The following is a 26595-nucleotide window of genomic DNA, read 5'->3' as shown; positions in this document are numbered from 1 at the left end:
AGGGATGGGCGGTGGGGAAGAGGGATTATACTGTATGACTAGAGACTGACAGTGACAAATAATGAACAGGAGATCTGGGGTAGGTATGGGCCATGTCAAAGGTGTCGTGGACCAGCAGGGCACGCATACGGTTTGGGAGTGGAGGAAAGTGAATAGCTATGGGTAGAGAGGCACAGTGATGAAGACGGAACAAATGGCATAGCTAGGGATGGGGAGTAGAATCAGCAAGGGTAGGATGGGCATCACTGAATAAGGATCCAGGAAGGCATTTGATATTGATGCAGAAGAAGGAGAAATAGATGGCTAGTGATGAGCAGTATTGAGGAAGGCGGAGGACCTAATGTCTGGAAACTGGGATCTTAAAGAAGAACAAAGGGAGGTGATTGCTTTCAGTGGCCAGTGACCGTGTGGGTGGCCAAAGAAGATGGATGAATGGAAGGGCATAGGTATGGAGAAAAATGTGGGATTGGGGGAGAAAATGATTATGGATGGGAGGAAGAGAAGGAAAGGGCCAATTGTAGCCATGGACACGAAATAGGACTGCAGTCAGGGGCAAGGAGAACCTTACTACGGAGGGAAGCGGCAGGATGGTATGTTCAAGAGTAGAGCATTTGATGAAGGAACGGGAGGTGCTGACTTGAGGGGGATGGTGATAAAGAGGGATGAGGAAGGCTTGCCTAGTGGAGAACAGAGGTGAAGGAAGGCGAGGAGAGACACAAGACAATGGTGAAGGAGGGTTGGTTTTGAGCCAAGAAGAGCAGAACAACCAGGCTAGTGTTGATCAGTTGTAAGGAAGAAGGCGCAGGTTAGCATGGGTAATTTTAAGTAGTTTTAAAGCGGAAGGTTCAAGATGATGCCAGTTTTGGGAAGTGATTGTAGCTAGAAATGGGAATTGGTGGAAATGGCAATTGTAAACTACTATATTATCTTTTAACACCATTAATATAGGGAATTTAATTACTAACTTGCCTGCATGTTAGACCCTGCCTAGGTAGGACTAGAAGTATGAAGTAACCTTTGGTGCCAATCAAAGTATAAAATGTACTTTTGTTCTATTGTAGCATTTTCATAGCACTTAATAACTCATTGTAGAGCGCAGAAACACATATCCAACCACACTGTGTGGAAGTATATGGTTAGCAGAGTGTTGCATTTGTTGTAATGTTAGGTGGGAAGTGTTTTGAAATTGTGATTAGCTGCATTCATAATTTACTTTTCAGGTCATGTGTTAGGCTTCATAGCTTGTACTATGCTAGAGGCAGAGGAAAGATGGTTTGTGGATGTGAGGTACGGGGGCAGAGGAACTAAAACATATTGACAGCTACACAGCACCTGTTTAGCCAGAGAGATGATAGGGTGCTGCGTTGCTATCTGCATGTACAACAAAATAAAGGAGGACAATCAGAGAAGGCCCAGTAATCCATATTGCCGCACATGAACGAAAGATATGCTGTCAATTGAGCAAAATTATGCCAAATGGGCAAGAAAGGGAGTTGGTGACGAGAGTTGTAGCCATGAACCCTTTTTTAAAGGCAGAGATAGATACAGCAAACTGCTGTACAAATGCACCATATATGCAAGGGAATAAGTGGAGGAGCAATGAAGACTGGTAACCAGCACAAAGATTGCAAAATATTTTAAAGGGCCATAGTCCCCCTACCCCTACTAGGCCAAGGGAAGCCAGTATTTTCAACAGAGTTTTACACATAATCCCCTCTCATGCTCCTGAAGGATCTCACAGGTTAAAGAGCACCAGTGGATCAGACCCTATCCAGACTGGCAGCCTGTGCCTATATCATCACCCTACCCAGACTGGCAGCCTGTGCCTATATCATCACCCTACCCAGACTGGCCGCCTGTGCCTATATCATCACCCTATCCAGACTGGCAGCCTGTGCCTATATCATCACCCTATCCAGACTGGCAGCCTGTGCCTATATCATCACCCTACCCAGACTGGCCACCTTTACCTTTATAAGGATGTATTTGCAGCCCTCCTTTGTCCCCTATGGAACCTCCAACCTGTGTTGGCATGTTGTGATTGTCAGGAGTTGATATGGGCCGCCAGGGCATAGTTATCAGTGTGACAACGGTAGAGGCAAAGGGCTTGTGAAAGTGAAGGGTACACTACACCCAAATTATTGCTGCTTTTTATGGCCGAGCGCAAAGTGCTCCGTCCATAAAGTAATTACTCTTTGGGCTTCAAACCACGCCCAGGTCACGTCAGTCTCTTTTATTGGTTGCTCTTTAAAATCTGCTTGCTTTCATTTGTGAAAGGCATGCATACATCATGCCTTTTCCGGTGTTTAGCCCACCTACACACCACTGGTAAACTACTAGAAACATATGAGGCTCGATGTTTTGAGCCTGGTTTCTGGACTACTTTATCTGTTAATTTTCTCCGCAATGCGATCGCGCTGGGGTTTACATAGCTCAATCGCGCTCCATTTTTTCATTTTCAACGCGATCGCACTGCATTCTACATAGCGCAATCGCGCTGTGTTTTTTCTCTTTTAATTTGTGTGGCAAGAAAAGTTAGGTTAGGAGTTTACAACGCAAATAGCTCCAACTCGAGCAAATGCGAGCCCCGTTGCATTGAAAATGCTTGGTAGTATTATAACTACTTAGCCAGGGCACAGTCGGGCATATTTTACTCACTTGAATTAGCGCCAGGCGACCCTACGTAAACCACGTAATAATTTACACATCCAGCGATCCCTCACTCCCAAGAAACATGGAGTCTGGCAGCTGCGGCTGGATGAGTCCATTCTGTTGTGGGGATGGGGGGGTGGAATCGGTGGAGGAGGCTGCCCCTCTTCTGCCGGTTAAATGCGCAGAAACCCGGCAGAGTTCAAGATTTATGCCTCTCCCACTACAGAGTGCTGCAGACTGGCGACATGAGCTAAACCCCAAACCAGACTCGGGGTTCTCATGCCAAAGTACAGCGAAAACATGTGGCCTACCACCGACATTCCAGAATAATAAATCATACTTTTTGTTGAGCTGGCCACGACCGGTCAGGCCTCATATTGAAGTAGTAGCGCTACCCTGACTACAAAAAAGGGAAATTGCATATTTCTGTCCCTTTGTATACCACAGTTGTGCTTACACTTCATTTTTCTCAAACCTAATCAAAGTATGTATTTATGTGGAAACAAAGGTATGCTCTTTTCATTATTCATGTGTACCCCCAATATTTAAAACCCTAAACTGTGGTGTTCTGTGTCACAAGTTTGCTGTTTAGTTTTACTTTTGTTTTCTTATGCTGATCCACTGACTTGGAACTGTGCAGCAAAAACTCTTCAAAATACCGAGGTCTCAGAGGTTATGTGGCAAAGCATGGTCAAAAAGTTGCTGCAGAACTGGGTGAATTTGGCGGCAAACACCTATTATGCACTGTGTTCCAAGGCATTGTTATTAACTAGCGAATACCATTTTAACACGCTTAGGGGGTGATACAAAAGCACTTTAGCTTTAATTAAAACGCACCAAGTGGTTTTAAAACCCAAACTATCAGCATGTATATATTCTAAAATTATTTTGCATTCGATGCTGTTCATTTTTTAAAAAAGGTTCAAAATGTTTTGGAGGTAAAATTTTGTGAACATTACACAAAAATACGCCATTCTCGCTTCTTGTGTGAAGATTGAACAGTGGCGTAGCTTCCTCTCCTTCCCCCCCTGTAGTGCGGCAGGGTACGCGTCCAACCCGCTAGCCAATAGTCATATGGCAGCCTGTTATGTGATTAACTGCTGCGCCAAGACCTCGCGGGTGCCTCTTTATTTTATACCTTCCGCTCCGGACACTGTATGGCGTCACGGAGCAGGAAACATTGTAGGGGAGAGCCTGGGTGGCTCTCTACATCCCCCACGTTTTAGTGAATTACTACAAACCATCACCCTCAATGAGGCAAAATAACAACAGCATCAAACCGTAGTACACACACATAGAGAGAAAGAAAGAAAGAGAGAGAGAAAGAAAGAAAGAAAGAAAGAAAAAGAGAGAGATATAACAATAACAGGAGTCCTTGGCTGTGCACGGGCACCAGTCACTTTTCTTTCTCTTGCTAACACATGAAGTCTCTTAACCTTTGGCTGGGCTCAGGGTTGGGCTGCAGGTGATACCTTTCACTTCTCCTGCTCTGTTTAGACCCTCGTACAGGTCCCCTCTCCATGGAGCAGGACCCCTCTAGATCTCTACTGGTACCTCCATCACTCTGTGGTTAGCATTCCTCCGGAGAGTTTGGCTACAAAGCATAGCCTCCTTCCAGCTCCTCACCACTCTCATGCACTAGGCCAGATCCTGAATCACTGTCCTGACGCTCCACCCACCGGAACCATGACACGTTCCTGGTCACCTGACGCACCCCTTTTCTGGCGGCAACCATGGTCCCGTTGATCTTCTCCACTATCCAGATGTCAGGTTCAAAAGGGGTACGGAACTTCCACCCTGGATGGCGATCCTTTAAAATGACGCATTCCCTTACTTTCAAGTCGGAATGTTTCGCCCTTCTCTTCTCGCTGGCCTGGACATTGATTTGTGTTTTCACTTCTCCTGTTTCTTGAGTACATCCAACTCAGGGGGTTGCCACTGCTCATCACCGGGTATGCAGTCTTGTGGCGGAGAACGAAACATCAATGCCCGGAACGCCTTGTCCGCTTCTACGTCCTACTTCCAGGGGGTGTTGGCCTTCGTGAGCTGCCGAAGAAGTTTGGCAAGTGTGGCCAAATTGGGAATTAATCTCCCGCAGTATGTTGCCATACAGAGGAAGCTTCTAACTTCAGTGGCGTTGCAAGGTACAGCTGCTCCTCGGATGGCCTCTACTTTCTTGGGGTCAAACTTCAGACCTTCCCTTGAGAAAATATTACGATAGAAGGCACACTTCTTTCGGTGCAAAGTTAGACCCGCTTCCGACAGCCTCTGGAGAGTGGCTCTCAAATGATTGTGGTGTTCCTCTAACGTGTTAGAGAAAATTAAGATGTCGTCACTTAGGTTAATGATGCCGGCCAAACCGGACAGTGTCTCCCGTATGGTGTTTTGGAAAATCTCCACAGCCGAAGTGACCCCAAAGCTAAGGTGCCTGTAACATCACAGCCCTACATAGGTAAAGAAGGTGGTGATATTCCAGCTTTCGGGTGTTAACTCCAGCTGATGGTACCCCAAATTTAAGTCCAACTTCAAGAACCACTGGGCCCCGTTGAGATCCGCAATGATATCGTCCATGGTAGGCGTGATGTGGCGCTCCCGCTTTATGACACTGTTGGGAAGGCACATGTCCAAAAACAGGCGAATGGCGCCAGGCTGCTTAGGCTTTGGGGTGACAACAAGAGGCGATACCAAGGGCGTCGGGCCGGTCACCTTCTCTATTACCCCCTGCTCCTCAAGGGGCTGTAGCTCACGCTCCACTTAGGGTCGTAAGTGGAAAGGCACCCACAAGTGCTTAGGGCGATGGGTTGTACTGCCGGATTGATATGTAGCTGAAACTGCTTCCCTTTCAGCTTTCCTAGTCCCCGAAAAAATTCAGGTAAATGGGCTAGCTCTGCCTCAGCGTAGTAGCCGTGGACCTGCCGGGTGAAAAACACCAGCTCCAGATCTTCCACTGTGTGGCATCCGATAAGAGTGCCTTTCTTGTCTTCTACCACATGGAATTTGGCAAGTGTCGAGTGTTGGTTATTGCCCACGGTAACGTCCATCACCCATCGTTGGAGCAACGGGTCCATGCCCCCATAGGCATATATCTTGGTTCATCACAGTGCAAGCTCTGGTGTGGGAGACATCTTGCTGTATTGTTCCACGTCCATAACATTCATCGACGCCCCAGTGTCTATGAGTGTAGTCACTGGGGTGCCATTTACCGTTATTGTACACACGGGCGGTGATCTCTGCCTCTGATCCAGCATGTCAGCGAATGAGGTGACAAATATCTCCTCACCCTCATCATCCGCGAAGGGGTTATTGCCTGAGTATTCGTCAGTTGGCGCCATCCCAGCGCCATTGTCTGGCGTGACTTGCTTTATTGCCGCCCTCCTGGCTGACGTGGTCCCGGATCTGGGCCGACCCATCGGCAAACTTTGGCAAAATGGTTGAGCTTACCACATTTGGAGCAGTTCTTGCCCTTGGCGGGGCATACACCTGGTGTCCTGTGCTCTAGGCAGCAGCTCCCGCACCCTTTTTCCTCCAGTCTTTGCGCCAAGTAACCCGCTGCTGATTGTAGCGTCCTTGGACGGCGTCAGCCCGTTCTTCCTTTACCGAGCCTAATTTTGCGTGGCCTTGCGCTACAGCAGATCGCGCTAGAGCAGCCTCCATGTCCTCTGCGCGACTATTGGACAGTTCGTGTGACCTTGCGAAGATAAGTATGTCATCCAGCAATATGCATGGCTGCCGCAGGATCAGTTTGCGCAGTACCTTGGAACGCCAACCCTGTATTATCTGTGCTCTGATCTTCTCATGTTGGTTGATGCCTGTGCAGGTGCTCGCCAGTTTGCACAGACGCGCGTAGAACATGTCCACTGACTCCGTGTCGGTTTGCCGGGCTTGCCGCAGCTTGAACCTTTCATAGTCTGGGTTAAGCTGCTGGTCAAAGTACACTTTGAGGGCGTCCATGGCCAGGTCGAAGTCACCATCATTGCCAGTGTTTGGCAACGTCTCAAACAACTTGTAGAGCTCGTCGCCCCCGAAATGCAGCATTAGGGATCGCTGCACTACACCATTCGTCTCTCCTGTGGCCCTAAAATAGTGTCTCAATCTGCCGAGCCAGTGGCGCCACTGGGGCGCAGCAGTGGCCAGATCCGCCAGCTGGCTGAATGTGCAGTGACTGACGGCTGTGTTCCCAGATTTCGTGCTTGGGATAGGTGATCGGTATCCGGCAGTGAACTCATTGTTGCGCCCAGCGACTGGCTAGTAGCTCCTCTCCACCCCGTTCACTAAAGAATCTTTTCGTGGGCGAAATCTTGTTTCAGTGAGTGGGTGTAGCAATATTAATGTCAGTGTTGAGGAAAAAGGTGAAGATACCACCAACAGCCACAGTGCCTCTGTGCCAGACCCTTAGCACTTGAAATGTGACCCTTTGCACGTGTTACTCTCCACAATAGTGGGTCACAATTTATTTCTATTGTCCCCTGTGCAGGCCACAAACTAACTTACTCCTCAATCAGATGACATGCTGAAAACATGGCACTGCTGCTGCCTGTTCCAGTCATGCATGGGCTTGGGCAGCCCTGGGGTCCTCGTGCTCTGGTGTGCCGTCAAGACAATTTCTGATGCTGCTAAGAGGCACACGCACGACCGCCCACTGCAGGGCGGGGCACCTGGAGCTCCCTGTATCCTAGCGTTCGCCTGGGCCAGGGAAAAACCGCACCGCTCTGTGCCTTCAGGCCTCCGATGAGGCCGCACCTTCAAAGCAGTTGAAGGGTGCTGGGGCCGCCCCTCAGAGGGATCGACCGTCGAGCTTCTGGTTCCCCAGGTGAGAGAGGGCGCTCTTCCAAGCGTGGGTAGCGCACCACCTCGTCACCAATGCAGCCCGGTGGGATGCATAGCGCAGACAGCGGGTTGCACGGCCTACCCGCTGGCCAATAATCACACAGCAGCCTGTTGTGTGATTAACTGCTGCGTCAAGACCTCATGGGCCCGGCGCCTCTTTATTTTATACCTTCCGCTCCGGACAACGTATGGCGTCACAGAGCAGGAAACATTATAGGGGAGAGCCCGGTTGACTCTCTACACCCCCTACACACACACACATACACACTTAAGCAGCTTCAGAGAGGACCACCATCACCCAGCCCTATGGGCCGATGAACTGGGTCCCACTAAACATTAATTTGTTGTTTATGGGCCTTTCTGCCTGCAAAGTGCTCATTCATAATACTACTGTGAAGCAATACCATGGCAGAGGGGGTGTGGTATGTGTACTGTTATGCCCAGCAAAGGAAACAGAGAATTAGAAATGATAAAAACAGGAAAACACTGAGCGAGGTACAAATTGCAAAAGTGAGCGTGAAAGCGGAATGTAAGGTAAAGTACGTATGAGAGACATAAGATGGGTAGGTAGGCAGAACAAAGAAATGGTGAGAGGAATGAAACATGAAAGTATATAATGAAGGAAGGGTGAAAGTTAAGACGGATGGTTGAAACAATGAATGGATTGAAGGGCTAAAGGTAAGATGGAAGGGTGAAAAAATAAATGGATTGAAGGGTGAAAGAAGCATGGGAACAGCGAAAATATGGATAGGTTGAGGTGGGAATGAATGGAAGGATGAAGAATGGACAGATGGAGAAGACTGAAAGGATCGATCAGTGAACGGATGGCTAGATGGATACATAGAGATATTGATGGGTGGATGCATATGAGGATCAAAGCACAAGATTAAATATGTAATGCACGGAATCGCTGTTTATTAAGTGTTCTCTAAACTGTTTATTACCTCCCTCTTCTGAATTCCACACCTCAGAATGGGTATAACGCAGTAATACAGATAACCCTTGATTGATTCAACTCCAATCAAAGTTCTGCACATGCCATTTTGTTAGTGACACAACCAGCAGGTTGTGAAATGTTATTAGGACAAAGAAACACCAGGCATGTAAAATCAAGTTTAATAGGCAAAGGGGTTAACACAGAATTAAAATGCTTTACATACTCAGCCCTCGTGAACATTCTGGGATGTGTGCTTACCTGTACTTCCTGTTTTCGCAAACAAAATCATAAATGGTTTATTAGAGTACCACTGACTGACTCGCTCGCTCCTACATGCTATTGTGTTGACCACGATCCCTTTTCAGAACATTTAGCTATGAGGAATGCACCCCCAACAAGAACCCGGATTCTGAGCACCCACTTTCCCAGATTGCTTTTTAAATTTGTTTTAGTTGTTTTTCAGGTTTGAATCTTCAAAATCCTCCCAGCAGCATATAATACACTTCATACATTATAAAACATATCAAGCACCACAGTACCACTCCCAATAGACATGTAAAATAGCAGTTCAGGTTTCCTCTGTATCTTCCGGGGGTCTGCTGTAAAACTGCAACTTCCTCTTCCATCTTCAGTTGCAGGGGTGGCTCATCCTCTAAGGATGTGGATTGTGGGGAAAGGAAAAATAAAATGATAATAACGTTACGTTAATATCATTTTATTTTTCCTGGGAGAAGGGGTGGATGGGGCTGGGCTGGAGGGAGGGGGCTGGAGGAGGGTTATGTGCACACAAAGTGCGCATGTCTGTTTGGCCGGCTGTGTTGGGCTGGGCTGGGCTGGCCAAAAAGACATGCTCACTTAGCATGTTCTCTGCCCGGCTGTACAGCACAGCCAAGTATTCCCAACCTACAGTATCAAAAACGTTTTCAGTATCCAGAACAGCTGCAAGATAGTCCTCTCTACTCACTTTTAGAAAATATTTTATATACACCAGTTGTCTCAGGTATAATATGGGATTCCTATGAGGTAAAAACCCTGACTGATCTGGATAATTCAGCGGAGCGACAATTTTAAGCATCCTTCCTGTGATGCTCCCACCTTGCTAAACTTAACAGCTTAATTGCTTTACTGGTGTTTTTCAAATGCTTACATAGAAAGTGTTTTTTATTTCTTTGCTCCTTGTTCATTTTTATTCCAGTCCGAACTGAATACCATTCTCTTTGAAAGATTAGACCATTTTTTCTACAGAGCGCGCCCTGTTTTATCGCGGCACTTTCACTTCCTGCTGAGGCTGCAGTGGACTGTGATTTTTCCCTAACCCTGTATTACTGGCTACCCTTACCTTTGTATGTTACGTTTGTTGATGTGGTATATGTTTACTTCCGGGTTTTCGTACTAAGCTGTGGATTGGGATTTTGCACTAGCTGTGTATTGCAGCTTGACTGTATATGTGTTCATTTAACATCGTATTTAATTACGCCTTCTCACTCCATTAGGTTGGTGTAATTTATTTTAGCTTTTAATATGCTACTTCTGTAACTCTGTATTACCATAGGTTAATGTCCTCACTTAATAAAACCAAGTAACTAAATAGCACAAACGTTCTATGGCATAGATGTCTCTCTACACTGTAGGCACCATCTAGAGTAGGAGCACGCTCATGTTAAGTGTGCATTGAATCCCCTGCATGCCACAATCTGCGAAAGACAATAAAACATTTATAAAGTATAACTGACTGATAGTCTCACACACCACAGAACATATATGACAGGAACTAAATGACTGAAAAAATGCCAGCAGAGCACTATCTCCATTACATGGAAAGTTACATACATGTCCAGTGCAAGGATCAACAGGACGCAGTAACTGGTGCACATTGCAGGGGGAGGAGACAATCTGGAAAGGAGACCCACGCCCACTGTACTATCACTTAAAAGCTATAGCTGTCCAACCAGGCCTATGTGTTCTGCAGACCAGTGCACAAATACTGATATTAGGACACGTTCATTATCATTTGACTTTTAATCAGTGACCTTTACCAACACAAATAATTGACACCTGTATAAGAGAAGGGACATATGCAAAGGGCAAGAGGAGGAGCAAACAAGTTCGTCCAATACAGTAATCACAGTAGTGCTCCACTGCCCTGCTAGACATTCCAAGAATGAGGACTGCCCAGGACCATCCATCACAGAGAATGCAACAGATAATACCAATCGCCACATCCACCGCAATTGACACACTATACTGTGCCTGCATACCCCTCCATCTGAAAGCAGAGATGAAATTCATAATGAAATTCGTCTTGTAGATGGGAGATCGTAGTATCTTGTAAATTGTGCACCTTCCCAGAACGAAAGTACAACACAACAAGGGCGAATCACGGCGCTTTGACTGGGCGGGGTGGCGCATGCAGGAGGAAGGGCGGTTGAAGTAATTAAAAAAACAAAAAACACTTACCTTTCTCGCCACCACCGCACTGCTCCTGTGCTGCAGCTGCAGGCAGAGGTTTCCAGCCTGCCCTGCGGCTAATCCAAACTCTGCTGTCATGCTTCTGGCAGCATGACAGCAGCATTCGGATTAGCTCTAGCGCCCAGCCAGGGTGCTCCGAGGCAGAGTGAATGTTTCTGCCTGCTCTCTCCAACCCACAACACAGTGCCGGGTTAGAGAGAGCCCAGTGCGCATGTGTGTTTGGCTGGCCTGAGGCAGCTGGCCAAATATACATCCGTCATAACCCGTGGCCCGCCCCTTTTACTATAAAACAGTAATAAACATAGGGCCAGATGTAAGCGAAAATGACAGTGTGTGTCGCTGCGCCAAATTTGGCAGCATCGCGCACCATCATTTTCAAAACGCAGAATACAGCACTCCCGTGTGTTTCCCCCTGCACTAAAATTGCTGAAGTGCACCAGCGCAGCAGCCCTTGTACCATAGTGCAAGGATGGCTGCGTTGAGGGGGAGATTGTTTTTGTGCGGGATGCAGGAAGAAACACCTTCCTGCACAAAAACAATATTAAATGGCGATTTGCTCTTTCTATGTGTGCTGCAGAATGCAGCACCTATAACAAGCAAAAAACGAGGAGAAATTAAAGTATTTCTCCTCGTTGCACCATGCTAATGCCACCCCTGGAATGGAGTTAGATTTTGATGCTGCCTCAGGTTTACGAAAACTCGTAAATCTGGGGCAGCATCAAAATGCAATAGTGTTGCTGTGGCACACCCACAACAACACCCATTGCACGTCCCTTCCATGCAAAGTGCTGCGTATGAAGGGGCCTTATTTACAAGGTGGCGTTAACCCACAAAAAGTGGCTTAACGCCACCTTGTAAATATGGTGCAGTGCATAGCGCCACCAGAGCCTCACTATAAGTGACGCTCCGGTGGCGATGGGGCTCTTAAATATGCCCCACAGTTTATTATTGTTTTAAAGTAAAAGCTTTGCAGCTGCTGCTGCTGGCGCAAGGGCGACGCTCTTCCGCCCTGGTGGAGGATCCGCGCCTGCAACACATCTGTCTCTGTGTTAGCCCATGGCACTATATCACACAACTGCAACTAGGCATATATAGCCCATGCAGAGCGCCAGTACACCTGTCTAAAAACGCTATGTTCCTGATCATATTTCAAGCACATCACTAAAGCGGAGAGGTGATGAAGCCACACCCAAATACATAAACACCTCTAAGAGAAGGACTTGAGAAGCACCAACAACATTGTCTGGTAGTGGCAAGTCTGTCATCTTCTGACCTACTCACCAGCAGATACATTGAAATGCCCTCAACACAAAGCAAATGTTCAATGGGGAGGGACACCAGAGCCCAATAAACCACCAACGGTTCACAGTCAGTGACACACACAGCTCCACTAGGCTCGATTGTCACAAATATTGCTATGCCTTACTATTGGAGTACTCCTGGCTTACCTCTACATGCCGCAAGAAAATCAGGTGCACACCTCTCTTACTAATATACTGTAAATCAAGACTGCAAAAAAGTAACTCACACCTATTCATGACAATATATTCATATCTTAGCTAGGATAGTCAGTATAGGACTATGCCAGATAAACCGTTTTGATGAGTTACTAAATACATCATGTAATTCTTTACTGACTTTTGACTTGTCGCAGTAATTTTGACTTAAGCAAAGTACATGCAGGTTGCCCAACGTCCAAGGGCATCATAGTTTGTATAATGCACACTGCATATGATGGATTTACTATACACCAACTGCAAAATGTTCTTTTAAGGACAGTCCACAACTGTCTTTTGCCCAGTTCATATCTCATTTTAAAACATTCACTGTCTTTGCGCCTCCTCAAAAATCCGCATTCTACAGAACATACACGACTCATAGAGCCACCATACCACAATACATATCATGGCAGATAAGAACAGGTACTGCGCTCCAAGGTCCTCATTCCACTTGAGGTAGTACTGCAGGAGATAATACTGGGCTGAATAATACCGATACTGCAGATTGCAGAATGTTGAAGGTGAGGTATTACCTTCCCATTTTGAGAACATGTGGAAAAAGAGAAAACACAGTAATAACTCACATTTGCCCACTTTGTATATATTGCAGTATCTCCCCACACAAACTTTGCAACAATATGACTTGCCAAAATTCATGCACAGAGAAAGTGTAATCTTTTAGCACTAGTTGTAACTACAAGTAGTCGGGCACAAACCTCAGTTTGCGCCAGAGGCGGGGTTACCTCAGCCAGTGATATGAAGACCTTGATACAGTAACAGGGTGCATCAGATAAACGGTTTGCTTTATTTTTTGAGACGTGCATATTTTAGTATCAACATTTGGATCAAATGCTCCTTTCAAGAAAGGCTCTTTCTCTTTGCTTCCCAACCGTTTTAGAACCTCAGCCAGGAACGTCATTTAGGGGTCACCACTTGCCCTTTGCAACCCCTGAAACTGCCTTTGCGACCCCTGACCTCAGGTGGCAAAATTAGTGCCAAGAACAGAGGGGTAGCTGGCTTTACAAGCGTCAGGCTCCAGTCTCATTTTCTCCTGATTTGTATTTCATTAACAGTGATTAATAATCTATCATTCACTGTTAATGTAATAAAAAAGTGGAACAGCAGGATCTGGTGCGGAACCTCCACTTGCATCTTTGGTAATTGAATTAAAATACTTTTCAGTACGTTTTATATGCATGCATGTGGATGATGGAGAGTTCGGGATAGAGTGAATATATGTGTGAGCATGTACGTTAGCATGTGGAATAAGGTGTGTGTGAAGGTGAGTGAATGAGAATATATAGGTGTGTCAGAGTAAGAGTGAGCAAGAGAGTGAGAATGAGTGAGTTAGGGGTAAAGTGAGGGCAATTATTGTGATGTCATGAGGGTTAAGGTCATGTGACATCACTTCCGTTGACATCATTAAGGTAAAACTTGGTATGATTTTACTTCAGCTACCACTGGCATTTTGGTGAATTGACACCCATAACTACAACCCAATTTTGAGAACAACAAACTGTCCCGGCCGACCTAGCTTCAATGGATTTGAGGCTGGGGTAATTTTTTAATGTAATAGCACTAACTGTTGGTATACATCACAGCCTTGACAACACGCTTCAATATTGGACTGTGGCCAGGATATGGACATTACCATAAAACTGGCAGATGGTGAACGGAGCTGGAGTCTGGAGCTGGAACACTTTTCAGAGTGTGGTGCTAGCCTGTGGCATCTGTTGACTAAAATCACATGGCTTCTGAAAAATCTTGGTGTTGATACAAGTGATTGTAGCAAATGTGAAAACCCTCTGCAGAAGAGTATGGGGTAAGGCGTCATATCCATTTTTGTGTTGAAACGAGGCTCTGTCATGCATCTTTCTGTCTGTCTGCCTATCTATCTATATTGTAATTTTTGTATTGCACAAACACAGACAAAAGGCACCGGAGCACTTCACATGAGCACCAGATTATGATACACAAGGTCAGATTCATTTTATTACAGGCATTGTAGATTAGGTGATTTTCCCAGGATCAAAGGGTGTTGAGCCAATGCCAGGACTCAAATCTGGTTCCTCAGATCCAAAGTTGGCAGCACTGGCACTTAGGCCACATCTGTAATTTTAAGTTTATTTGTGAAAGTCATATACAAGTGGTATGGTTGTGTATGATTGTGTATAGTGAGCACATTCTCTGTTGAAATGGCTTTGTGAATTAAAACAACAGCAACAGATATTGGAAGGTTCACCAAGAGTCTTGTTTGTGAATCTTTGCAAGTGATTGTTTTAAAAGTGGAGTTAGGAGCACTGTCAGCACCTTCGCACTGGTGCACAGACAGTGCAAGTCATTTTAAAAATTACTTATATACAGACAATGTCTGTCATGATCCACCAAGGTTGGGAAATGCCACTTTTTTTCAATGTCACATCTCATTCCAGTTGTTCCACAAACATGATCATAATGGAAGCAAAGGCATCACTCTGGGTGCAAGTAATGACCCACGGGCTGCTGCATACTAAAGGAAATGTTAGGCAGTCCTAAATGTGTCCTTCTCAGGAAGTCGTGGGTGAATAACTCACTTTCTTCACAGGTCAGAAATGAGGCAAAGAAATGGGGGGGTTGAGTTCTGTATTCTAAAGCCACTTAAGAAAAAGTCTTGTCAACCATGGTTTAGAGCGCATATGTGTTGTAAGCACCATCTTCTGTTGGCAAACTGTTGGCATTCAGTAATGTTCTGGCCTACATCACTGGAAAAAAAGGTAAGTTGGAGCAGTTACCCATTTATCAGGTGGGTCATACACAGGGTTTTCAAATGAATGTGCTGAATGACTGTGATCTAGTCAAGGTGTCCAGGAAATGACATTATGTGTTCTTGCATACCATGATGATGTCTTAATTTTCTATGGTAGAAATACAAAAGCATTTTTCTTTAACTGCAGGAATGCTCCCCTTATGCAGCTCATCTATATGATGCTGAAGATGCCAACACTCCAATGAGGCAGCTCCCAGGCCTTTGCGGCAACTACTGCACTGAATTCTGGCTCCAGTGTCGATCTACTCTTAGCCTTCTCATTGAAGAGACAACAATAATGGATCTTGAGTCTGACCAGCGGAAGTTTTGTGGATTCTTGGTGCTTGATGATCCAAACTATTGCTTCCCCAATGTCTTAACCAATGCTGAGTTAAACAACCGGCTTGGTGAGGTGCAGGAGGATTCTGAAGGCTGCCTCCAGCTCTGCTTGCAGGAGGTGGCCAATGGCCTGAGGAATCCAGTGGCAATGGTACATGCCAATGATGGCACCCATCGCTTATTTGTTGCTGAGCAGCTTGGATATGTCTGGGTCTTCTTACCGAATTGGTCACGGATTGACAAGCCATTCCTCAACATCTCCAAAGCAGTTCTCACTTCTCCATGGGCCGGGGATGAAAGGGGTTTTCTTGGTATAGCTTTCCACCCAGCATTCAAAGCCAATGGGAAGTTCTACATCTATTACTCCATTTCAGCTAAGAAACAAGAGAAGATCAGGATATCAGAGTTTCGTTTGTCAACTAATGATATGAATGTGGCCGATCACACCTCAGAACGGTAAGCATTTTGTATATTTACCCCTCCGTTACTCATTTGTTGATAGGTATCCTTAAAAGTAATTGATGCAAATTATTCCAAGCATTTTAAGGACCATAACAACATAGAAATGGATGAATAAGAAAGCTGTTGATTCATAGTGACTCTTTGGCTTCCATTCTGGGAAACAGTAGTATCTGCAACTCTCAAATTAAATTATTGAAAATGTGCTACAATGATTCTGCTAGTTGCATGTCACTATTACAAGATCTTCTATATGAATCTTTAAAAATATTGCATCCACTGTATTGTTGCACACCACAATATTGACAAAGTATATATACATATTCACATTTCTAATATATATATATATATATATATATATATATATATATGATGAAGACCAATTCTGGTTGAAATGTGTTGTTTTTGTTCCGCCATTAACATTTTCTGGCAAACTCCTCTGGTGTGGCTTGCCTTTTCTGCCTTGTAGAAGTAAGTGTGTGTGTATATATATATATATATATATATACGTATATATATATATATATATATATATATATATATATATATATATATTCTATACAACAGCTGCTTATGAGATGCCCTGGTAATATCTACAGCTGCTTATGAGATGCCCTGGTAATGTCACCAGTGACGTTGTCTGTGTTACTTTGCCAATGTTATTGTTCCGTGCGTCTTCATCAGATTACTTTTCAATGTGAAACAGCAGATCTGCAGTTGCACCTTAAAAATGTATTAAGTGAAAAAAAATTAACCTCAGGGGCCATGGGGGGGGGAGCCTGAAGGCCTGAGCCAGCATTGCTCCTGCAAGCAAGGAGCTGCTTTAAATAGCAACTCCCTGTTTGCGGCAGCAATGTTTTTATCTCTTTCCTTGCACGCATTTTTGCGTGCAAGAAAAGAGATGAAAGCTCCACTTCCAGCAAGCAGAAGCTGTTTGACAGCTCCACTTGCTGAGAGCAGAGTTATATTTGCTTTTGCTTGGTGGGAGCCGTCAGCATATAGCTACCTCACAAGGGTGGTCACGTCAGGAGGTAGCATAAGCTGGCCCTGGGGGGTGGCTGCCCCAGGGCCATGCATGGTTCAACTTGTGGGGCTGCACAGCCTGCTCCTTCATTTACATTTTGCCCTTGTGAGGTGGTGGTACCGGGGGGGGGGCCGCAGCGGACCCCCTTGTATCTTTTTGTAGCATCGGAGAGGTGGCCGTCTTGGGGGGGATGTCTGTAGGACCCCCTATTATTTATTTTGTTATGTTGCCCTGAGGAGGAGTTGGTCCCTGGGGCCGGGGTGGTCCACATGACCTCTCTCATTATATGTACAATTTTTATGCTCCGGGGAAGTGGCAGTCCCTCTGCATATTTTTAACTATAGCCCCAGGGCAGTAGCAGTCCCCGAGGATAAGCTCTAGGATGCGGGCCCATGTGCCCCCCTCGTATTTTGCCCGCAGTTTGCCCGGACCTGGCCCATCTGGGGCACAATGAAAAGCAAGTGTGGAGACAGCATTTGCTTTAAAAAAAAAAAAATATGGTGACATTCCCAGATCTGCAGTGATTTTCGCAGTGATTTAAAAAAATACTTTTAAAAGTTGGGGGAGTGGGTCTCCTGGGGGACTCCTGCACTAAGGCTAAGGGCTCAGGGTGTTCCACAAGGCAAAGGGTGTCCTTATCCTGGCCCCTTTTCTTTTTTTTAACACAGCCAAGACCCAAAATGACTGCCAACACTTCCTGGTTGAAGTGTTGGCAGCCAATCAGATCTCTGCACAAGATCAGGAGTATTTGCGAAGCCTTCATGCTTTCAGATATACTGTACAAGAATTGTTTTCTTTTAATATTTGAAACACTACTGAACGAATTTACAGCAAATAACAAAAAGTCTTCTTTGTGGACCAAAAGCTACCTTTCTGCCAAATTCGGTGTAATTCCATCAAGCAGTTCGATCTGTAGTCATGTTCAAAATCCCAATGGGATTTAAAATGGGGAAGGCACTTTCTTTGACCCTCCCCCCTCCCACTTTTTCTCGGTGTTTGACAGATCACCGAGGAGCTTCCCATGCACAACAAGATTCTTGGGCACACTTTTTTTTGGAAAATGTTGTGAAGATTCGTCAAATGGTGCCAAAGAGATAGGCAAGTCAAAAAAGCTTTTTCAGTCGAAACTAGGTCTTAACTATAACTACCTACTGGTGACTCCGAGTAGGTTGTGTGTATATATATATATATAACATATATATATATATATATATATATACACACACAACCTACTCCGTATATATATATATATATATATATATATATATATATATATATATATATATATATATATATATATATATATATATAAATACTATGCAATATTTATTTTTGTCATGCAATATATTGCATGCAGTATCATGAACCCCTACCATTTGCTGGTCCCTGCTTCTAGCATAAGGTGATGAGTGCCCATGCATTCATTTAGGAATCCATGGGCCCCTTCATTATATCTGAAAATTAGGGTATTAATGAGCACAAATAATTGAAGGAATCACTTGACATGAGCACACCTTCACATACACGTCACCCCTACTGACTTCTATGCTTTCAACTGGGTCCAAGCTGAAATGGCATGGTGAGTAAAAGAATGATGAGTTGGGATGCTGCCCTAAGCAATTGCCATTAGTTAGACAAATTGCAAGCATTCCTACAATCACCTTTTTTGAGTTTGATGTATGCCGTAAGTGGCAAGGGTATCCACAGATGTGCGTCCCATGCTCACTGTGCCCCTGTAACCAAGCTATACCCATCTGATTCAGGGAGGGCCTGGTTCAGGAAGGGCCTGGCCTGGTAGTTCGAGCTGCACTGTTCCAATTGGAGCATGGCCAAGGCTGAGCTTCATATGCCTGAATCCAAACTGAAATGACATGGTGAGAAAAAGACCAATGGGTTGGGATGCTACCCTGGGTGACTGCCAGTGGTTAGACAAAGTGCAAGCATTCCTTTCATCCAGTGGCAGCTCCTGTTATTGGGTGCATGGGCTATGCCCCCTTGCTTTCTGGACCATTTATTTTTATTAAAGCAAGATTAAATAATAATCTAAGATTCACTCTTGGTATAATAAAAATGCAGAGCATGTTCAGGTCCTGGAGCAGACACATGAATGCACCTGCATGAGCCTTTATAGAGAGATTACAGGGCTGGAGAAATCCCATGCCTGACCAGGGGACCATGGCACGCCTCTGTGCCTCCCTTATTTGTGAGGTGCTAAGCATCACAGCTAAAGGTAGACATGGGCACTGCAGGCTTAACCCCCACAGTCACAGAAATTAGAGGGACTGGGAGTAATTAAGGTCCGACATACACACTCCCACATATCATTTTCAAAACTCCGAGTTTGCTGTTCATTGGGGCACAATTTGTGCACATAGTTAAATAAGTTGTTGGTGAGAATTTTTCTAATTGGAGCAAAAGCCCTAGACAGGTGCTCTTTGATGGAGTTCTTTTACTCAGTTTGCCACAGATGAAGCTCTATGTAGCTAAAGAGCTGATTTGAAAAGTGTAGAATGAAGAGGAAGTGAAATTAAAATTAATTAAGGTACCCTACTAAGAGTGTTTTTATTCTGGGGGTCCCTGTTAATGGATAAAAACAAAATGGAATATATAGGGAAATATTGTTCCTCATTATACTCTAGAGTTGGTTAGCATGTTTCTTGCTCACCTTTGTCTATGAAGATCTATGGTAATTCATAAGGACCCTAGTGATTTAGGGGCCTATTATGAGTTTGGCGGTCAGAGGACCGCCAAACCCGCTGTGGCAGTTGAACCGCTGCACTCCTGGCAGTCCGACTGCCAGATCACAACACTGGCGGTCAGACCACCAGGGGACCACCCCACTGCCAGGATCATGGATCTTAACTGTGTGGTAATGGTTGGATTTGTTCTCAGCCAAGGCGGTGCAGAATTCAGCGCCATGCTGATCACAAGTCCTCTTTCCTCCAGCCTTTTCATGGCAGAGTACCGCCATGAAAAGGCTGGAGGAAAGCCAGTGCTGGGCCCACGGGGGCATGGGCAGTGCAGGCCCTCCTCTGCCAGCACCCTCAGAATGCACTGTCTGCTCTGCAGACAGTGTGCATTCCGATGGTGCTGTTGTGCGACAGCATTAGTTTCGGCTCCCATAAGGGAGCCAAGGCCAAATCCGTGGCACTGTTTCAGCTGGGCTGACTGGCGGAAACATTGTAATACTGTGCTTCTGCCAGCCAGCCCGGTGGAAACATTGTAATACAAGTAGGGAGGAGGCAGCCAGCATGACTGCTGCCTCCTCCCTGCAACTTATAAGACATAATCCAAAACATAAAATTGACCTACAAAAATAAAGAATAAAATAAGCATATCCTAAAAATGTGGGGGACAGTATCACAGCCCAGAGATCAATATAATCTTCTCACATGTGGATAAGGATCACAAGTCATCCGTGATGAATATACCACAATAAGTGCTACAGCAGTGTAGTGCCTAACTCATAACTGATAACCACGCCAGTTGGCATGTGCCCACAGCACATCCACATCGGGCCTCACAAGTAAATGCACCATTATTTTAGTGTAAAATCCAGATTAAAGGTTCAGAATTTCCTTACCAATTCCCTCTGGAATCAGGCCCCTTTGGACATGAGGGGCCATGAACCGCTTAATGATAGTTTCTAAATGAGATTATTATAAAATGGCGATATTAGTAAAATTACAGTCTTCAAAGTCATCCACACCTTAAAGCCCTGAAAGATACTCACAACAACCGTTCGTGGGCACTGCCATCATTCTACCCAGTCTCCTCAGTCACACCAATACGGGTGCAGATGGGCCTGCGGAATTTCTACCCATCATCCCTCGGGTCATGTGGCACGTAGCTGACATGCTCATGCAATCGCGACGTGACATTGGTTTCCAAAACTAATTCAGAATGGAGGCTCAACCTCAGTGCCATATTGGAGATACCTATTTCATTTACACCAGCAGTCTTAAGCCTATAATATTGGTAATAGCGTGTTGAGTCAATTTTAGGATTCAGTACCTAACTGAATAGGTGGATTAGTATGGCGTTTTCTGGTCATCCCTATATGAATTTTGTAAAACGCCCAACACAGACATATTTTTACCTCAAGTCAGGTTAGTAATTGTGTAACAATAAATATATTTTCTCATTAAAAAAGTAGTGTATAAAAGTTGCATGAGTGGGAGATATGCAGGGCCAATGAGCAGGATTACTTTTATAGAGATCCTTATGTATTAATTCGCCAGATGGAATATCATTATTTAACCCGTTTATAAGGATTCTTAACCAGAATGGCCAGCTCTGTTTTCTTTGTAATAGGACCACGTATGATTTTTCAGTATTTGTCATAGCTTCTAAAATGATCCACTCCATTTCATCAGGGGTGTGGTTCATCTCCAGAAAGTGCACATTTATTTTTAAAGTGAGTTTCTTTTTTTTACATCTCATCCCACTCCTATGTTCATTAGGACTTTTTTATTGCTCTAGTTGTCATCCCTACATATCTTAATTTGCAAGGACATGTGATCATATATATACAATTTTTTTGTGGTGCAGTTAGTGTATTTGTTGAGTAAGAGACCAATTCTTTCCATAGTCCAGGTCAATCTCTCTCATTTGATTTGTCAGACCACAAACATTGTATTTCCTGCATTGAAAATTACCTGTTACATTTTCCGTATACATGTTGCGTTCTTTGTGCTTTTATCAGAGGTTTGGTAAGAACCAGCATGTATTTCAGCTTTTTGGTGCATTTAAATGAAAAACGGGCGACGATCAAAAGTTCACAATATTCTTTTTGATTTTATTTGAAATTTAAGTAAAAGTTGTCACACTGGCAAGTCTTTTTTATGATTCTCGTTGTCTTTGTTCTAGTAATGCATCCCAGTTATTGTTCCTCACTTTCTTACAAGCCTTAACGATCATGTTACAGGGGTGATTTCTCTTTATCAATTTTTCTTTTAGTATACTGGATTGTTGATCAAAATCCTTTTAGGTTTTTACAGTTTCTTCTAATCCTAAGAAATAGTCCAAACAACATGTTATTCCTTGGAGGCCTAAGATAATGGCTGTCAAAAAGCAGCAGACTGTTACAGTCTGTAGGTTTTATGAAGGTCTTGGTTGTCAACAGGCCATTTTTGACGGTGGTGGTTAGGTTAAAAAAGCATAATTCGTTGACTTGAACATTCTTTGTAAATCTCAAGTATGGGGTTAAAGAGCTAACCCATGCTACACATCTTCACATACTTACTGTTCACCTTTCCACACTTTAACAATATTATGAATGTATCTCCGCCACAAGTGAAAGGGTTTCTGTAAGGGTTGTTGTCACACAAAATTGAGTTTTTTTAAAAATTGGACATGTACAGGCAAGCCAGACAGGGGGCAAGCGTGCTCCGATCGAAGTCCATTGTTTATGTACATATAGTTTCTCTTTGAATCAGTAGAAATTATTTTTCAATGCCACTGATGCACAGTCAATGTTGAAGTGTATCAGTGTAAAGGGGGTCCAACTGCTAGCTCTCATTACTTCCTCAATGAATTCAAGGGCAACATCTTGAGAGATTTTAGTATATAGTGCCTCAGCATCCAATTAAATAAGTAGGTCAACAGATCCATTTGAATTAATATTGTTGATAAAGTTGAGTACATCTTTTGTGTCTTTCAGAAACAAAGGTGATTTTTTCACCAATGATCATAAAAAATGGTCACAGAATTTAAAGAGGGGCTCCAATAAGGCGCCAATACTTGAGACAATTGGGTGGCCTGAGGGAGGATCTAGGCCTTTGTGTATTTTAAGGAAAGTGTAAAAGTATGTGATTTACTGATGCTCATTGATGAGGAAATCTGTTTCTCTTTTTGTAATCCATCCCTTAACTTCAGCTTCATTCACTGTGTGCGTATATTTCAAATTGAGTTATGGTCCCACTATATGTAGATTAGGTTTAAAATATATTTGAGGAGTACAGACTTGTGTTGTGAAGGCAGTTCTCATTATTTTAAACTACGGAGTAAAGGCATGCAAACTAAAAGTTTGCAGACTAACGTCTTTCTATCGACGTAATGGTGAAATGGCAGGGTGAAAGGAAGTGTGGAAGGGTGAACAAATGAATGGATGAAAGGATAAAAGGGAAGGGTGAATGGATGGAAGGATGAAGAATGGACAGATGAAGAAAAGTGAAAGGATGGATAGGTGAATAAATGGATATAATGATGGATGGATGGGTGAAACAATGGATGTACATATCAAAAGTTGAAATGATGGATTGAATCCAGAAGGATGAATGGATATAAATTTTAAGGGCTGGACAGATGAATGGATGAACAGGTAGAGAGTGAAAGAATGTTTGGTGGTTAGATGGATGCAATGTGGATTAAAGGGTGCTGTGATCTCTCCTAAGGAGGACCTGGTTTCCTCACTTTGTGCAGTTGCGGCTCGCTTCCCTAATGAGGTGGTGCGCAGGAGCGGGTCTTAAAATGTAATTAAAAAAAAAAAAAAAAACCTGCTCCATGCACGCTACTCCTCTCCTCCATCTCCTACCTCAGGCACAGGCTCCCAGCCTGCCCTGTGGCCAATCCTGACGCTGCTCAGAGCAGCATCAGGATTGGCTGGGAGCGCACTGGCTGGGTGCTCCCAGGCAGACTGGAAGCCTGTGCAGGCTCTTTTCAGCCGAGCAACCGTGTTGCTGGGCTGGAGAGAGCCTACAGCGCATGTGTGTTTTGCCGACCCGAGACGGCCGGCCAAACATACATGCCCACTGTGCACTCCCCTTGGTGCTCGTCATCCCGTGGCCCTGTCCCCTTCACCACGAAGGGATAATATTATCCCTTCGCGATTAAAGGTTTGCAGCTTCTGCTGCTGTTGGGAGGGGGCGGGGGGCAACGCTCCTCCAGCCATATGTAGGAGCCGCCCCTGGTTTTGTGATTAGAGGTATGGTTCTAGTGTGGGTATCTTAATTTTCAGGCTACTCCCTTGTCCACAAGCCCTCAAGCAATTTATCTTCGACCCTTTGGAGGTCTGGATGGTACAGCTGAAAAAAAAGACACACTATCTGGCCAGCTAGTTTAACAAAATGGTGTCGAGTTTTAGTTAAACTAAATAACCAAAAACAATGCTAGAAATAAAACAAAAATGCTAAATTCAGTGCTTAATATAAGCTGGTGGTTTCCGGTGCTCAACTCGGGTGCTGCTTAATTGGGAACACCAACACTTATGACCGTCTGCAACATGGTGGTGCTGTTTAATTTAGAGAGGAGCACAAAAACGGTTGTTTATTAATTCAGCATTCATTAGGCCGTTCTTATAGCTTTGTGGGTCTGGATTAGTCAGAATTGTCACACTTGTTGGAGTGTGAAGGTTAGTAGCTGGGTCAGGCTGTCATTGGCAGCGCTGACAGGGGCAATGTGTGGGGTAAGCTGGAGTGGTCTCTTCACAAGGGCCCTGGCACTTATATTTTTAGAAATTAAGCATTGGCTGTATTGCACCAATAGATAGTGAAGGCAGAAAGGCAAAATAGAGAGAGCCAAGGCAGAGGGCAGAGGGCAATCCTGGCCAGAAAACACAGAGGGTTTAACTCTTGTTTTTTAAGCTTTCCTATCTAGTCTTGTTGTCAATGTCTTGTTCATGGCTCTCTGCGACATTATCGAGGTCATTATCCTGAACTGAGATAAATGTTAGGAGGAAATCAAAGAATATCCTGAGAAATTTGTGAGCATTAACCTTTTTAATATTGGCTTAGGTGGTACAGCCATGAGAGGCGAACTCTTGCATTAGTGGTGCCAAGCATGGACAGCACAAGCGTTCCGTTCTACATACACACAAAAGTGTTCGTGCATGCCACAGCCCATATCAGTGTGACCATTGTGTACTGATCGTACTTGTTGAAGTTTGAGTTTATAGTCTACTATTCAACCGTTTTGAGTAGCAATAATGTGTCTATTTATTACAGTAAGTTCTAACAGGTGCCTTACCTAAAATCATGGTTATGAGAAAGGGCTTTCTTCTAATAGTAACAGAAATGTAAACACTTTCGGCTTAGTAAGCACTTATTGATTTTTCATGGATCAGGAACCAGGTTGAAAAATTGACTCTATATCAGAGACGGGCACTTCTTATAGGCAAGGATAGCTTGTGCTAGAATATATGGCAGAAGCAGGTTACAGTTACTATAAATGCGATCAAAAACAATTTCCATATCGCATTCCTCAAATGTGCATTTCTCCTTGCGGGCTGCATTTTTTTGCCCTAGGCCTGGGTGGAGCTATCAATTGTGCATCTTCTGCAATGGCACCAGTGTCCAGGAATTTTGAGGCATCCCTATCCCCAAAGTATGGCTGCTCTTTACTGCACAGCAGGGAGCTAGGGAATCCATTTTCCTTCCCATGCCCCTGGCCCCGGGGTAACTAACTTGTTGACGTCTGACAGTCTTTATGGCTTTCTTCTCTAAAAGGGCTACAAAGTAGTCATGGCCTCCAATAGTTCTCCTCTGGCCTGCAGTAGAGCTTGTTTTCAGATAAAGAAACAGCCATCGGAAATAAGTTTACTAAAATCATGCAGAACTGATGGCATTTCCGAGCTTTTGCAGGATTCGTTTTTTTCCTTGGCACCAGAATCTGCTCTTGCTATGATTAGAAATGAACGCTTGGTGAATTTTGTTCAGTCTTGCAGAAGTGATCTCTTTCCACAAAAGTGTATCACTTAACCATCAATGATTTTAGCTGGTGAAGAAACATACTTAGGAATGTGCCTATTTAGAGATCAGTACATATGTTACCTGAGGAACACATCGAATTCCATCTGACTGACTCATGCTTTCATCCTCCCAGCAAATAGAATTAATACTTTTGAGTTGGCTAATAGCACCCTCTACTAGTCAAGAAGTAATGTCAACATGGTTTGTTGTGATCTGTAGTAAAGGGCAATATTACACTATTCCAGTCTCACTGCAAATGTGTACAGTACTCCACAAAAATACTCCACAGAGCCAAATGTTGCTCAAGATTGGGTGTCTTTGGTGTCAATATCATTTGCCTTGCTCTTAACTCTTAATAGAGTCACTTTAAAACAACACCAGTTTGTTCCATTTCACTGCCATCTAGTGTACACTAGAAAAACTGCATCAGAAGTATGAAAGGTACAACATCAAACTTGACAGACATTGAAGACTAGTTTAAACAAGCATAGGCAATGCTAATCGGTCTGGCTCACAGGTAGGCTTCTGTCTTTAATTGTTGCTGATCAAACATGTGTAAACAGGATTCTAGTTGGACATATTCTGAATGTCACTTTATCAAATCCTAAATAATGCTCGTCTAGATAGAAAAGGGTGCACTGTGTCATCAATAGCAGCTGGACGTGAACATGTTTTTCGAAATAATTTGATGCACATTTCATTCAGTTGACAATGGAAGGCTAGTCTCAATCCTCAAACACCATCAAGGCCAAGTCATAAACTGGTTAATTTATTTTCAATCCAACCAGTCTCAACTGGTGAAGTTTGGAAACATACCATGAGCTACTAAGTCTTGCAAAGTCCTCTTGGGTTCAGTTCTTGTACCAATTCTGTTCAATCTGAATCTTGAGCAACTCAGCTCCTTATTCGAGGGATCA

General features: G+C 44.2%; 1 protein-coding gene across 1 annotated transcript in view; it reads left to right on the top strand.

The window, feature by feature from the left end:
- The window catches only part of LOC138259450 (HHIP-like protein 1), a 214871-nt gene that overhangs the window by 52025 nt on the left and 136251 nt on the right, over positions 1-26595 (top strand). Inside the window, exon 2 of the mRNA XM_069207201.1 lies at positions 15318-15964. Coding sequence (XP_069063302.1) covers positions 15318-15964 — 647 coding nt within the window. The remainder of the gene's footprint in view (positions 1-15317; positions 15965-26595) is intronic.

Source organism: Pleurodeles waltl, chromosome 9 (genome assembly GCF_031143425.1).
Source record: "Pleurodeles waltl isolate 20211129_DDA chromosome 9, aPleWal1.hap1.20221129, whole genome shotgun sequence".
In the NCBI taxonomy this organism is placed as follows: domain Eukaryota; kingdom Metazoa; phylum Chordata; class Amphibia; order Caudata; family Salamandridae; genus Pleurodeles; species Pleurodeles waltl.
Note: the sequence above shows the minus strand (reverse complement) of the source record. Positions and strands in the feature narration are given on the sequence as shown.